The 15,833-nt window shown below is 39.6% G+C and overlaps 3 protein-coding genes across 6 annotated transcripts in view; 2 read left to right on the forward strand and 1 right to left on the reverse strand.

Annotated features, from left to right (window-relative positions):
- The window catches only part of LOC116429138 (cilia- and flagella-associated protein 298), a 118,127-nt gene that overhangs the window by 67,450 nt on the left and 34,844 nt on the right, over positions 1 to 15,833 (reverse strand). The window lies entirely within an intron of this gene.
- Teh3 (tipE homolog 3 phospholipid transfer protein) lies at positions 3,196 to 7,095 on the forward strand. Its single transcript, XM_031981689.2, has 2 exons — positions 3,196 to 5,200; positions 6,950 to 7,095. The coding sequence occupies exon 1, from the start codon at positions 3,850 to 3,852 to the stop codon at positions 5,188 to 5,190; it is 1,341 nt and encodes a 446-aa protein (XP_031837549.1). The 5' UTR covers positions 3,196 to 3,849; the 3' UTR covers positions 5,191 to 5,200; positions 6,950 to 7,095.
- Teh2 (tipE homolog 2 phospholipid transfer protein) lies at positions 8,286 to 15,820 on the forward strand. 4 transcript variants are annotated; one of them, XM_076374329.1, is made up of 4 exons: positions 8,286 to 8,571; positions 8,996 to 9,254; positions 10,051 to 10,229; positions 10,844 to 15,820. In XM_076374329.1, the coding sequence occupies exons 1-3, from the start codon at positions 8,286 to 8,288 to the stop codon at positions 10,220 to 10,222; spliced, it is 717 nt and encodes a 238-aa protein (XP_076230444.1). In that variant the 3' UTR covers positions 10,223 to 10,229; positions 10,844 to 15,820. The 4 variants fall into 4 exon arrangements, with proteins under 4 accessions (XP_076230444.1, XP_031837554.1, XP_076230443.1 ...); XM_031981694.2 differs by having other exon boundaries at positions 10,865 to 15,820; XM_076374328.1 differs by having other exon boundaries at positions 10,051 to 10,218.

The following is a 15,833-nucleotide window of genomic DNA, read 5'->3' on the forward strand; positions in this document are numbered from 1 at the left end:
AAAGCGTTCCAACACAGTGCTACGAAGGATGTCTGAAGACAGAACGTTCTGAATTTTCATTCGCGATGCGGGCGAAGTCTCGCAGTGGAATTGCAAGTGGCAGGCGAGACACGCACGGCGCAAAGCAACCGGCGCCACACCGTCTGCGGCTGACGCTCGATAAACTACATTACGTGCTAACGCGTCAAGCCTTCTATTCCTTCTTCCTTTTCTCTCGTTTTTTACCCTTCCCTTCTCTCCCTGTTCTGCGATGTCGCTCGCCCCACGCCGACGCGCTAACTTAACTGTGTCAACTCGTTCCGAAGGTCCTACCAGCGACGACCGAAAACTGTGTCGCAACCTCATGGCGGCATCAATTCTGCGGGAATTAAAAAAACTGGAGCGTACATGTTATGGAAAATGCTCGGTGATAATTAAGTGGTTCCGGGGAACGAGCGTTATCGCGCACCCCGTTTTAATTTCGCGATTTAAAGTTCCGCGGCCGCGGACACTTGCATCCCATCATGCAGGCACGCGTGATCGTGATTTGCATTGTACAGGGAACACCGGCGCTCTCGAAACCTTTTTTCCTTCTTTCTTCCCTTGATGGAGAAAGTGCTACGACCCCTAGAAGATTCTGACCCGTGTAACTGCGGTAATTTATGAATTTTCATGCGGGTACCGGCGCTTTGAAGTTTTGTGCAAACCGTGGTAGGTAGGTTGCTTCAAATTGATCGTCTTCTTTTGTAAGAATAAAGTATTCTTTTAACCCATTAGATCATGGATTATTGAATTTCATTTCTGTTAAATTATGTCTTAAATTAAATTGAGTAAAGGATACTGTTTGTAGTAGCGTTTTAATGATAAAATTGATAGACCTTGAATAATTGAGTATTTTTTAAGAAAGTATTTGAGAGAAATATAATCTTTTTTTTATCAAAAGTGTGATCTAAAAAATAATTATATTTCTGAACTTTTCCTTAAGGTAAAAACACTTTATCTTGCTTAGAATAGTTTATTGAAATGTCGTTCCTTATTAAAAAGGAAAAACTATTTTGCATTACACAATTCAAATTTTAATGTTCTTCATCTTAATATTACTTTTTTGTCACATTATATTGTTCCAAAATCGGGGCAGGTAATTTAGAAAATTTGGGAAAGAATAACAGGTGACGAAAATCGGAAGAAAATGTTACATTCATTGGCTGCGCAATTAATCACGCGTTAGTGCTTTAAGCTTCGCGGTTTTTATACAGTTTTGTTTCCTATAGTTCTGTTGCTTCGTTTTTCAAACTGTGTCACACGTTCTGAAAGCCCTATGGTGGGGAAAACTGTGTCACAGTTGCCTCGACCGTTCGTGTCGGCCGCTGATGGTCTCGTAGGAAAAAAATTAACGCAATCCTTGCGGATATCGTGAAAGCAATATATACATTTTAGCCGAATGTATTTTTATGGGCATTCTATTTCTTCACTCTTTTATAGTGTGTTTAAATAACGACATTATTGATGGTCTATAAAATTAGAGCTCTGTATAAATTACAATTTCACCTGTCAACCGAGAAAGAGGTGTTAACTCGTGCTTTCCATATAAATGGACTTTCCGATAAAATTTGTTTCTGATTTATTTATTTAAATGTCCTTATATTTACGTGAATTATAATATTTGTAATATAATCTCAAAAAATGACAAGACCTACTTGTATATTGTAACAAAATTTATTATAAATAAGATTTAAAATTTAATGTGTAAAGAGAAGTAGTTTTTTTTTAATTTGGTAATGACATTTATATAGAATGCTTGAAATGAGTGACCTGCGAATTTTTAATAAATCCGGAATTGAAATTCTGGTATCAATTCTTTGCTAATATTAAGATACGACCTGGAATAAAATTAGTAGTGAACTGAAACGATTTCCATAAAACCTACGAAATTGTGTTATTGCAGCAGACGTATTTGGCGAAAAGTTTTACGACTCGAGCGAATAGAAAAAAAGTTCGACACTTTTATGATTTTAAACAATTATTCGATACTTTATTTCGACTCTTTATAAACATTATATACTTCGCGACTTTAAATATTACTTTTTGAATTGTTTTATTTCAAGTTTGAAAATTTACAAAATTATCTATGTTCTTTGATATTTCAATATTTTCCGTTGTCAATTTTAAAATTGGCGTCGGATACTTATTTTAGTGTCAAGTATATTTTTCTTCATACTAGTATTACGTAGCCATAGCAACGACGCATACATTTAACCTGATCCACTCTTGTTAAAACACCAAGCGTCGTCTGACACGGTTACGGAAAGTTAGCACGTTTGATCTACAACCTACTTTCACACCATGTGTTATCGAGTAGCGTTTATTTCAAGACATGTAGTATTTACATATAGTATTACAGCAATAATATTTCAGAATAGTACATAATGTTTCTTCCTGAATTAATCAGAACAATTTATGGAAAGTATTTCAAAATAATCTAGAATTAAACTACTCCCAAAAACCCAGTTCCAATAAAATTATAATGAGAGGTATTATGTGTATCATCAAAAGCAGATATATCCAGATAATTGTACGTGATAAGTAATATTCCAGCCCCACAAGATTATACATTTTAACACTGTTATATATAAGTTATCCGACCACAGTTTACATACAGGTATTACGAATTCAATTGGCAAAAACAACGTATTATGAAAAGGATGTAAAATCTCTTGCAAACACTTGTTACATGCCCAAGACAATTCTTTCTTCTCTCAGTGTGAGTCAGGTAAACTAAAAGGTGGGGCACCCATGATCTAAAAACAGACATGTCCAATTCGTGGCTCGCGATAAGTGATATTGCAACCACACATGATTATACAGTTCGAACATTACTATTTGTAAACAATTTAGTTGCAATCCTACGATGTCATAGACACGATTGGCAAAAGCAACAGATTGTAGATACTTTTGCGCACACTTGTTACATGCCAAGACAACGTCTTCTCCTGAGTTTAACCCAAGGGGGTTTAAAGATTGGACGCCCATGATTCAAAGGGATTGAACGATCCGCGGGGATCCGGCGGATCCCGCCATCTCTGGACGATCATCCTGCAACAGAGATGATCCTATGGCACGGTATACCGATGACGTCAAATGCGGCAGTGTACGGCGTCGTTGCAGTTCGCCGGGACGCTTGCGCGCGGCATCGATCGATGCGCGTCGCCCGGCCGAGCGTATCACACGCCGCGCAGCTCACACGAGGCGCAAAGCGGTACGGAAAGCAGAACACGCGCGCGGCCAGCCTCGACCTGCCGTGAAAAGAACGCCGCCGCGGCCCACGATACTCGCGAGGAGACTCGACCGTGGTGAATTCGCGGTGTACGGGACGCGAAACGTGTCGCGCGGCCCTGAACGCCGTGGTTGATCGTCTGAAACCTGATCGCCGACGATCCAGCGTCGGGACCTACCCCAACGCGCTTTCATAGAAGACAGCAACGGGATGCATAAAAAAAATAGCGCAGCCTGCTGGGCGGCGATAGATCGATCGGACAGCTAGGGGACACCATAAGCCGATGGGAGGACGCTATTGAACGTTTCCCTCGTCACCATGGAACGGTTCGTCGGCGGCGCGAGTAGGAATCTGTAACGCCAGGTATTGATAAAACGTCGATGTCCCCAGCTACAAGGTCCATAGTTACAGCTGGGCTATAGATCAAGAGACCAATCCTAAAATATAGGACACGCAGTGTTGTCGAGCACCGTGCACGATGGTGTAGATCGCGCCGCGCGACCGGGATGGACAGACATAAGATGTAACGGTGCTGGTAGCCAAGATTTGTTCGGCGTCAGGATCCTCTTGGGCGATCGAGCGAGAAACCGGACAGGATGCCGAAGCAAGTGCCAGTGGAGGACCTGGTGATACCGCCGCAGGATGGCCGGATATGTGGCACGATCTGCATCTGCCAGATGACGGCCGTGCTGTCGTCTGTCGCTCTGGTGTACCTGACAGTGGCGATCTACATGCCCAGCACCAGGGCGTTCCAATCGGGAATCAGCGAGGTACCGGTGATGTGCACGACGATACGCGCGATAAATGCCGACATCTGTGATTGGGGCAGTTGCGGCGAGTGGTGCCTTTCGAAGACCTCCGGCCCCTGCGTACAGATCCACGTGAACCTACGCAGGAACGGGTCCACGATTCTCCTAGCCAATTGCACAAACACCACGAATAAGACTTGCTACGGTATCGACCAGGAGAACGCGAAGAAATCGAAGTGCATCGCCGACGAATGTCGCAACCTGACCGGCACCTTCAACTGCTCGAACGGGGTGTGCATCAACATCACAGACGCGTTCGAGTGCATATTCCATGACACCGATCTACCGATGAAGTGTTCCGGCAGACGCGGCAAGATAAATTGCATAGACATTGACGGTTTATTCAATTGCAACCGCGGCACCTGCGAGCGCATACGAACGCCTTATAACTGCGATCGCAGGTGCGTCGATATTCCGACTAGGAACAAGAATATGATCCTGTTGAGCGGTGACAAGGTCTATCTCAGCCAGTGCGAGAGAGCCATAGACGTGCTGAGCAATCGAGAGATCTGGCACGAAGACCGAGGCGACATCATGATGGCGTCTTGCTATGGAATATTCAACTCGACACTGGGCGTCGAGGCTGTGGACTGCATTAACGGCTCTGTCCTCGAGAAGGATCTTCTCACCGATCTGACCAACTTTACCTACCTATCCTATTTGAATTTGTACGCTACCAAGCCTCTAGACGAAACTAGAATGGTCGCTCCGCCCGAGCAAGACTTGATCATCGCTAACGAAAGCAGATTGTTGATCAACCTTGAAGGCTGCGTGAACACTTTGAGAGACGAATGCAGGGATTTCCTGCATGAATATGGGAAAGATGGTTCCGATCACAATGCGCGCGCTAGATTCCCTTGTTACTATGCCGAGGGCAATACAGGGGTGGTGGTGTCCCGGTTCAATCTGGAGAACACGTACAAGGAGTTCCTGATCGCGCTGCTGTTGCCCAGCATATTGTTCGTAGTTAGTTGTTTGACGCTGATCTTTTGTCAACGGAGCGTGGTGGTCGGCGACGACGCGAAGATGAGATTCAAGGGCACGGCCGGCGCGCTCGCGTCGATAGAGAAGAGCGATTCGGGTAACCTAGGGGATGCTGGCGGAGGAAACTCTGCTATGGCGCTCTGAGATCCGTCACGTAAGAATCGCTGCGCACTGCGGGGACTTGCAGTATTTGTTTGTGGAATCGCTGGTTTATATCAATTACCGAAATGTCGGAAATCTATTTTTCGAAAACACGAGAATACTTAACTTTAGGAGTATTCGACACTGAAAGTAAATTTTTTATGATATTTTAGGGAAATACCGAGAGTTGTTTATTGAGACTTTGCACGATTGTTATTGTAATCTATGAATAAATTTATTTAGGAACTATTCGCTGAAGTAATTTTAGGGGTTTAATCACCGTAACAGAAGAATTCATTAATGGGTTACTCTGAGTCATCTGGTACTTTTGTACCATTTGATATTGTTAATCGTAGAAGACGAGTCAGCTCATTATTAATTTCTTATTGTACCTTCGAATGTATTTAACTCGATATTTGTATATCCGTTTTCATCGTGTCTCTGGCGGTATAAATTACTTAGTGCTTACACTCGTTAAAAGTTAAGTCGCCTTAGAAGATTTCTGTTCCACTGTAACTGCAGCTACGAGGCTTCTCGTAATTGACACATCATCTTCTTAACAGATTAAATTCAGTGAACATTGGATAATTGTGGCATGGACACCACTTCATAATTGCAACGCCATCCCCACTACATCTCCACCAGGTTTCTCTTGATACACCATGATGTCCGACGACCAGCTATAGCTGAATCACGTAACACGATGCGACTATTGTCGAAATCGACAATTTCAATGTTTTTCTTTTCTATTTGCAGTCCTTTCCTACATCCGATACTTCGATCGCTTGTTATACAAGTATTTCTTACGGCAATCTTTTCGTGTTCAGTGTCATTTTAATGAGAAAAACATAACAAACGTGATGGTGAAAGTTTCATATATCAAAACTTAAAAATAAAAATGTTTTAATGTTGCTAAACGATTCTACTCTCAGTCTTTCTTCTTTATTCGTTCGTGTTGTCTTGTTCTACGTCTGTCACGCTAAAATCTTCGTTTTGTAGAATTGAATCAATTCTACGAAATTGTTGCAATTATTCAATGTTCACTGTACCAAGCCATTTGAAAAGGACAAGAAGTAGACAAAACGCCGAAGTACATCCTCTGTTCAATGGATAACAGATCAAATTGTAGATTTTGTACGAAATAATTCTAAGTACAAATATTGAAACACTTACGTCGATAAAATTAATGTTGGTAGTTAAATTATAACGAAAGAAATCGAAACATCATGTACTATTTTCATGTAATACACTTATTCAAGGTTAACATTAAAATTGTTTTCAAACATTTAGCAGGATCTATTGATTGATAGACACAGCAAGCGCAAATAGTGTCGCAATGCCGTATTTGACAGTTTAATTCAAAAGGATATATTTCGAAATATGTTTTCTGTAGAAGAATCGATATTTTTAAAAGACAATAGTATATCCAATAACACGATAATTATTTATCCACGTTGTTGACCTATTTCTGTTCGAGATTCCTATAGGATGAACTCATACGTACACTCCCAGTGAAAAATGTAAAGTCTATGATCGAGAACTGAGAATAATATTATTTTATAAAGATGTAATAAAAATAGTAGTATTAAGTACAATATATACAATTAGAAGTTTATACAAGTATTATGAATTATTTTTCTTCGAAAGCTACATACGATAGAAATTCTACAGTATTTATTGTATCCTTTCTACAGTATTTAACAATCAAATGTTATTATGAAAATTATCCGTTTCTAACTGAACCTTTTCTTTTCTTTCGCAGGCATTCCCCTCCTGGAGGAGAGTCCGGCTCGTCAGTCGATATTCTCCCTGCGCGGGCATTATTAAGGTGTGGGGAGGGGGGGAACGCGTGGTTAAAATTCTCATCTTGCAAAAAGCGTAAAAAAGCAAAACACAAAGAATTTCTGCAAAAGCCTCGAGAAACCGAAAAAAACGTAAAAGCAAAAGCAAACACCGGAGAGCAAGAGCGGTCAAGAGAACCAAAAAAACATAAAACAGTACCAAAGCAAAAAAGAAAATTTTTTCCTACTCGCACTGCCTGCACAAGAACACGACTCTCGGGAGGAACGCACGTGCTTCATACAAATTCATTTCTCTCTCTCTCTCTCCCTCTTTCTCTCTCTGTCTCTGTCTCTGTCTCTGTCTGTCTTTGTCTTTCTCTCTCTGTCTCTTTCTTTCACTCTCTTTCTCTCTCTCTTTCTCTCTCTCTCTCTCGCTGTCTCTGTCTCTGTCTATCTCTCTCGTTGTAAAGTGGTACCCGCGTCGCCGTGACGACAACGCGGAAAAACGAGACACCGCCTACAGAGGAAAGTTCGCCAAACGTACGTCAACACGCGACACCGCCGGCTGCTCTCGGCTGTTAAACTCTCCTGCAGCGACAAAGGAGAGGATCCTGAATCTGGGCTCAAACAAAAGAGAAACATTACTATTTCGGATACTGACGGGATTATAAGAAGAAAACACGAAACAACGGAACAAAACGAACAAGACAATTCGGCGTCTTTTTATTATACACGTGACAAGCGTCGGTAGCTTTTAAGTGTCCCCCTTCTGATTGATTCGCCGTGACCATAGATAAGGAACTTTCTTAAACACGATACATCTCTCTTCGTAAATGATCGATACGTGCTAACGTAAACTAACATAACCGAAACCCACAAACACGTACACCAGGAAACACTTTTTCGGTATCGAAGGACGTGCCTTGCTGGTATATGATCGGCCACGATCTCCGCACCAATAGCAACCGAAACTATCCGCGTCATACGGGCGCAATCGAATTCAGTCGCTTCGCTTTGTCACTTGTTCTGAAAGTATAATCTTAAGCTCACTCCGCCGATTCATCTGAACGAGAACGATTTTATTCCTGGCGGGAAAGTTAAAAGGTTCGCGACGGAGAAGATTCCTTCCATTTGATTCACTTCAGCGTTTTTGCACGGAAGAAGTTACGAGGAAATAGAATACTGCGTTTCAAGGAAAGGAGGAGGAGGCTCAGAGGTTGAGCAGTCCGAAGGGACAAATAATTTCAGAGTGGACAGGCGGGTCCGAAGGACCCAAGGAACGGATCAATCATTGATTCCGACGAGTCGACGGTGATCATGGGTGCCCAGGAAGAGGATACCAAGTCCAGTACCATGGGTGGGGTGCTTCCTGTGGTGGAGGTCGCATCTCTGGTCGAGAAGGCTAAGTTCTACACCTCCCTCTGCCTGGGCACCACAGCAATCCTCGCCGTTTTCGCCTTCCTCTTTTTGATACCATTCGTTGTCGAGCCAGCGATATCGACGATCCTGGCTGACTTCTCTCCTCACGCAGTGGCCTGCATCGTCACCGATCACGTCTACGCCGAGGGACTCAAGAACTGCTCTTGGGCGAGCTGCAGGGAAGGTATGATTACCGTTAACTTAGTTTTTATCGTATGCAATCTATCCTCGGTTGAATGTATTTAAAAATCTGTAGCATGGCCAACAAGAAAATAATTTACTTTTTATTGCTTTTTGGTGCTTTACGAATGACAGGATTATTATCAAATTTCAGTGAAAAATGTATGATACTATTATTAAATTGAATAAGTAAAGTGAAATATTAAAAGTACACGAACATTGAAAAGAATTATTATTAACTAATAATTTAATACTACACGGTTAGGTAAATGTAATTAATTTTAAATTTAATTAATAGAGTATAAATCTTGATGAAATTGAATTACATTGTGTTTATGAATATAAAGAAAGTTAGAATTGAAAGTTCATGGTGTTCTAATGGAAAATCAGAGAAGAAATATATTTATATGATCGTTTCTTTGTTGCAGGTTGTACCAGTGCCGCCCTGCGTTGTCACCAAATCAGGGTAAACTACACGAGGCTATCGTTCGAGGAATTCATGGCGAAGCCGCTCGGTTCCATTCCCTGGGATGTGCCAGACACGAAATTCTTCGTGAACACGGAAGGCTGCGGCTATCCGCCACGAGTGAACTGTTCCGATTTTGCAAAGAAATACGGATATTCGAACATAGGGAAGATATTCCCCTGTTATTACAGCAGAACACACCCCGAGACTGTCGTCGCGAGGTATAATTACACTATTCTCTCTGTATTACTGGGAAATAACAGGAACAGACGCGCGATACGTGTCGTGTCCGATGCACATCACGAACAATGTGAAACATGGCGTGCCTTTGAAGATTTAAATCTTCACCAGCTTCTATTTTTTCCGTTCCATTGGAAATTACACTTTAATGGAATTTTTTATCAGTTGTATCCTTTGTAGCAGAATAACGTATCGCGGAGGGTAAATAATTATAAATATACAATAAGTTTCGTGCAATAGTGTCTTTAGAATTTCTTCGTATTTCTATGCGTTCCTAGATTTTAGATCGCCGCTTTTATTCGTTCAGGTGATCGCGTATGATCGGAATATGATATCGTTATCAGATCTTAGTTTGTCTTGCGAGGGAAATTTTAAGTAGGTATTAGTGATCTTTTATATAGAAACATTTGTTATCGGAAGCACAGTGTTCTTTTGAAAGTCTCGAAACCTCTTAGTTCTTAAAAATTGCTCGATCAGCGGTCTATCGAAGAAGTGCACTAGACTTCAGTCGAAGTGAAACTTCCATGCTGTACAATATATTCGTGTTTCAACGCTAAGGTCAATCAATATAGAAATTTTGAATTAATCACGCAAATGTTTTTGAAACATGAAAATGTTTAGAGAATTTAAAAAATTGATACTTTGTCTCGAAGCGTGCCGTTTTTTTAAAAAGTAATGTTATTAAATTTTGAAGTAGCATGAATATTAAAGTACTTAGTTTTATTGTAGTATCCCTCAAATCTCGTAATACATTGATATAATTTTGTATTTTTATAGGTATTCTTGGGATGAGAATTTAAGGCATCTGGTACTAGCTTTAGTGGTGCCCATAGTTCTATTTGTGGTGTCTCTCGGTGTATTGTGCTATTGGTACTGTCCGCCAATGGGCAAGACTTGCGGTGGACCAGGCCGCAATCTCATTGACAAGTACGCTAGGAAGGAAGAGTAAGTAACGTGTATGTATGCAGTGCCCAGTGCGGCTAGAAGAACCTTTATACTTTATATACAATTTTAGAATTGCTTCGGGGAATTATTATTATTCCTAAGAAAATTAAAAGTAATATGTACGTACATGTTATGTGTAATTATTATTATTCTGTTTACGAATAAAACTAGTCTCGCCTTATTTGCACTGAATGGCCTGTACTTCAAAATATAATAAGTATAATATATAACAATTTCGAATATCTTTCTTTATTATGAAGCAAAGTTTCAAATTTACGAACTTAGAAAATATCAATAACACATTTGTTTGCAAATAATTTCTTAGTATATTTAGAAAACAAATAATAGTATTGGTTACCTCAATTATAGAAAGAAATTGTTTACCGAAGCAAAACATGTTTTACTATACTATGATACTCGAAGTAAAATCGTTTCATGAAGTATTTAAAAATATTATTGAACTTTATTTTGGTACTACGAAGTGAAATTTACATTGATAGAAAAATAATATTAAATTTCACTTTGACATACATTTCCCGCTAAAAAAAGAATGAATATAATTCCTCGAGGTAATCATAGCTATGTAATAAGACGTGGACCACTACCCAGTCTTTTCTATCACAAGTTTTCTGATGTACTCATACAGCATCCTGGGAGAGGACGAGTTCGAGGAAGACGAGGAAGAATACTGACTGCTACCAAGGGCTCACCCCCCCGCGCGGGAGTGACGCCGAAGAAACTACTGAAAGTCTCCAGCGTATTTTACGTTTTAAACTTAAGCGATCGTTCAGAAGCAATAGCATCGTTAAGGAAATTACATCAACGAACATAAATTTCGCTACACCGACATTATTTCGAATTCAATTTATTCCAAATAATAATGTTAAACCGACGGAATTTATTCACGGGCTTAATGAATTGCTTTACGCCGACAAGAGAACGGTCGTCACGCCATGTTTGCTGTTCCAGAGGACGGCTTTACGATCACCAAGTTTTTTCGATTATTCGCAAAATTGCAATAAATTCAGGGCAATATTGTGTCCTTAATACACGATACAACCTTTTTCTCGAAAGAATTCCTGCGAGAATATTTACAAACGTAAGCGATTAAAAGCTTAACCCGTCGTGAGATCGAAGCGTTCGAGGCGATAATGGCGCCCTCACAAAATGGCGGGCGCCGAAAGTGCTAACCGTAAGCTTCTCAAAGTACTCTTACACGCTCGTACAAATTATAACCAGATGTCTGCGATATTTTTACACCGCGCAACATGGAACCAAGAAACAGATAATCTCGTACGACGATTTCAATCGTATTTTTTCCTGTTCTTTTTTAAACGAAACGAAGATGGCGCGTACCCGCGAGATTTTTATACGGAACGCAATAAAACGTTTAGCGGATTCGTGGATCTAACGAGGTGAAGCGGGCCGGCCGGTTTTTTCTGCGGGGAAGCTCGATCATCTACCAGTATTTCGAACGTGGTTCAGTTTGTACGATGAAAAGTAAAGGTGCGCCTTCCTAAAACGTGATAAACTTTAAGCGTAAGGAATCGATGTTCGTCGGGTGGCACGTTTTAACGCAGCATTCGTTCGTAATAGAATAAGCGGATCAGCTCGTGTTATCATGTTCGTAAGTCATGTTTACTCAGACTCGGACAAGTCGGCACTTAAGTGGCGAGTAGAAGAAAATTGCAAAGGAAAAATGGATAATAGGAGAAAATTATATGTATGTTTCATTCCGATGAAACAGTTAATCGATATCTCGATGTAGCTTTTGGAATTGTATTTCTTGAAAATTTGATGAAATTCGTCTGAATGTATTCATCATTCGATCGATTGTTTCACCGAGGTCTGCGTATATATCCGCTGTCAACGAAGAATCGATGGAAACAGGCTGAGGTTGTACAAGGTGTTTCATAATGTCAGCGACGTTTTTGCAGCGTCTGCAATCTACCGATTAATATTTATCTGTTCAGTAACTCAAAAATTTATTTTATTCTATTTTTTTGTCATGAATACGTGTAACGGAATAGCATGACAAAAATAATTAATGACAGAATAGAAAATTTATCTGATATTACACAGTACTTTAGTTTAACTATGGTTGAAAAAAGCTACGGTTTAAGTATTTATTCTACAGAAACAATAATTTTGTACGTGTTAGAGAAATGTATCTTTGAATGCATCCCTGATAATATACCAATATGGTAATAGGTGCGAATCACTGATAAATTATTTATTATGGAACACTCTGTACACGGCAGCAGCAGTCGATTTATCGAGCGTTCTGAAAGGAATAATCAAACTCCCACGAAGGCTCGTGTCATACGAATTTAGATAATTTTAATTTCTCGTTTGCTTAGATGTAACTGCAGGCACAGATCAAAAGTAGCTCTAAACGTTACTTTTGCAATAAGTTCTAAAACAAAATGTGACTTAGAAATTTGAATTTCGAAATTCATAGCTTTCGATCATGCAGCGACGTAGTTTTACAATCGTGATTTATAATTTTGAAAATGTGACGCGATCGCCTTCAAGGATCTGTCTTCGCACCAAAGAAAAAGAAAACTCATAGGTTAAGTCTAGGCTATAAGTTAAGTCTGTGAATATTATTCGATGAATTAATCAACAGAGATTAATATAAAGAGTTATTACCAGTTTTTTACGCGGACGCCAATCGCGTCGTGGCCCTAGTTAGACGAAATATTCGCGTGGTGCGCAGGTGCACGGATGCACGCGTCTTGTGTATGTAGTTTACAGCTGTAGAAGTCAGTATTTCAGTTCCGTTTTTCGAAGGGACAAGCGATCTGTTCCATAAGCTACGAAACAACGTGACCTAGCGACCATTTAGAAATTAAGTAGGCAGAATTTCCTTATTGCACAAGAATCTTACGAGTAGTACGCATCTTGTAATATACATAATTTCTCTGCTGTACAGGCTGTTCCACAAAATAGGCTCATACAGTCAAAACTAATATTGATGAACTTATATTAATACTTTCTTTTAACTTTCTTGATTCATATTTTTACTAGTTCTTTCTTAATCGAGATAAAATAGCGCTGCCAAATAAATAGACAAATCTATAATTGAAAGCATAGTTACATGATTTAATCATATATTGTATGCATTAGATATGTTATTTTCATTAGCAGAAGCTAGTATTAGTCAAAGTATTTTTTTTTTTTAATGAATTCCAATTATAAAATTCAAGGTTTGATACGTTATAGAGTTTCTTATGTAAATAATACTTAACCAAAATTCATTTAAAATTTAAACTCTATAATTTAATTAGCTTCATTCGCTGTTTATCATTACCGTTATTCAGATCGCTGTAACAAAAGATATCAATAATTAGGTTCAGTTAAAGCGATCTCCGAAAAAATATAGAATTATAATCGAATAATCGGAATTAATCAAAATTGTTACATTTCTCGCAACACCTATCAATTTCTCACTATTTTTTCTGTATGAAAGGTAATCCTTAAATTAAGGGAACTTGTCGTAAAACACCCTGTACAAGAAACGTTTCAAATATTTCAGAAATATTTATCGAAGGTTTAACAATATGAGAGTGAAATCTCAATTTGTTATGAAGTCGATCGTTATCGTCGAGTTGAGTAGTGCCATACGTTATATATCGAATTATTACATTATATTGAATCGTTGAATCTTGATGAATCTAACGTCCACACGTCGACGAATCGGAACGATTCGGCTGGTTGTTTCGAAGCGTACGGAAACGACGTCGCAACCCGGTACATCTAGAATGGTTGTGAATCCTTATTCGGCCTTACTCAAGGCGTCCATCGAGTTGGAAATACGCCTTTCCCATGGGAAAGGGATTTCCAACGGAGCCTGCGTGTCGGCACTCATTCCCCACTCGAAGCTTGCTAATCGATTTCCGTTAGCGCGCGCGTAATCGATCGATCGAGCGCAACCTTTTGAGCGTTACGCTTCTCTTGCGCCTTTTGTCACGTGGAAAACCTTTTTGCTCAAGACGCTCGACTCACGGGACGATGAGGTATAATCGAATATTTGATACGAACCTAGGAAGAACGACGGAATATTTATTAAACGAAATTTCAAGCCGAGCTCTCACGTAATTTAGCCTGACGCTTCGCCGAATAATCGAATAGAAAAGAATATCAATGTTGGACTTTCGAATGTTAATACCTGTTGTAATTAGGATAGGCTCACGTTACTTCACTTAACTTTAAACGTCATTATGGTGGTCATTTGAAATTGATTATTGTCTTTTCAATAAAATGCATTTAAGTGATCGTTAACGTTCGGTAGTTGTTTCAATGAGAATATTTGTCTTAATGTTTATTCTATCAAAGCTGTCATCATCACTAACGCATCCAAATATGGAATTAAAGGTGTTACGATGTTATATTAAATATTATAGTGCATACAAGAAACAAATTGTCATATCTTTTGTGACTAAATAACAAAATTGTTTATTTTGCACTATGTTATTACACTTATAGCTTTTCATGTGTAATCTCGAAATGTTAATTGTGAAAGTTGATTTCATACTTTGGTTATTCGTACAAGTAAACTCAGAATGAGACGATCTGTAATGTGAGCCTATTAATTAGCTCAACAAAGAAAGGACAAGAATTAACGGAATCCATTGTTCGACCGAAGCGATCATTCCTAAATCACGAAACAGTTCAACGCGAGTTCTACGCAAACATTGCGCCATTCTGAGAAGCAGAAAAAAAACCGATGGAGGCCTGGTCCGTCTGCACGCACTTCCATATCTCTCATATCAAATCGGTTTAGTGCCAATTCGTTAGTCGATTAGAGCCTCGCGAGCGATCATCGAGTTCAACGTATGTATGTATTTTCGAATCATCGGTCGCGGGAGAAGGCGTCGTCGACGCGATTAGATAGATCCGTTACGAAATTTTAGGGAACTACCGAGGAAAGAAACTCGTCGTCGATCGTAGGGGATCGATTGTTCGATCCGTGGGAACGCGATAAACGCTAGAATGTGATTGAATTTGATCGTCGCACCAATGAGATCCGAAAAACGAATTAAAACTTGCGTACGGTCAAACGTGATTAGAAAGCGGCGATTAATATAAAGTCTATTTCTATCAATACCTATGTATGATAACGCTCTATCGCATGTTACTCGATTAATCTAACGGTACCTGCACCTATTATAGATAAGCTCTCCGCTGTTTCGATATCCCTTTCTCGATCTCATCCCCATTCTCCACTCATTTACCTTACATCGACAACTGGAAAATTCCACTAGCCGTTTCTCATTCGACCACTCTTTGTCCTTCTTCTCTACTCTATCTTGCCTCTTTTCATTTTCTAGATAGACGAATGATTTAAAAATAAAAGACACTGTTCGAGAAAGCTTCCCAAGAGAAAAAAAACAGATGAATAAGAAAACTCTTTGTCCTCAAATTTTAAATATCGTCGAAGGAAACGTATGTCCGTCGCTTCGTGCGTATTATTAAGTCTTGAATACTGTACATAAACGTATTATATATTAACGTACTCGTTCTGCGATACTAACGGACTATTGTAAATAAAAACATTATACGGTTTCGTTTGAAATATATAGAAACACGTTTTCTGTTAGATGTGTCGTACC

This window comes from Nomia melanderi, chromosome 2 (genome assembly GCF_051020985.1).
Source record: "Nomia melanderi isolate GNS246 chromosome 2, iyNomMela1, whole genome shotgun sequence".
NCBI classification, from domain to species: Eukaryota; Metazoa; Arthropoda; class Insecta; order Hymenoptera; family Halictidae; genus Nomia; species Nomia melanderi.

What these genes read in the sequence shown, in the direction of transcription:
- Teh3 (XM_031981689.2), top strand. Translation starts at nt 3,850, where the DNA reads ATGCCGAAGCAAGTGCCAGTGGAGGACCTGGTGATACCGCCGCAGGAT.
- Teh2 (XM_076374328.1), top strand. Translation starts at nt 8,286, where the DNA reads ATGGGTGCCCAGGAAGAGGATACCAAGTCCAGTACCATGGGTGGGGTG. An exon ending in CCCGAGACTGTCGTCGCGAG is followed by an intron (nt 9,255 to 10,050) that starts GTATAATTACAC and finishes GTATTTTTATAG; the next exon opens with GTATTCTTGGGATGAGAATT. An exon ending in AAGTACGCTAGGAAGGAAGA is followed by an intron (nt 10,219 to 10,843) that starts GTAAGTAACGTG and finishes TTCTATCACAAG; the next exon opens with TTTTCTGATGTACTCATACA.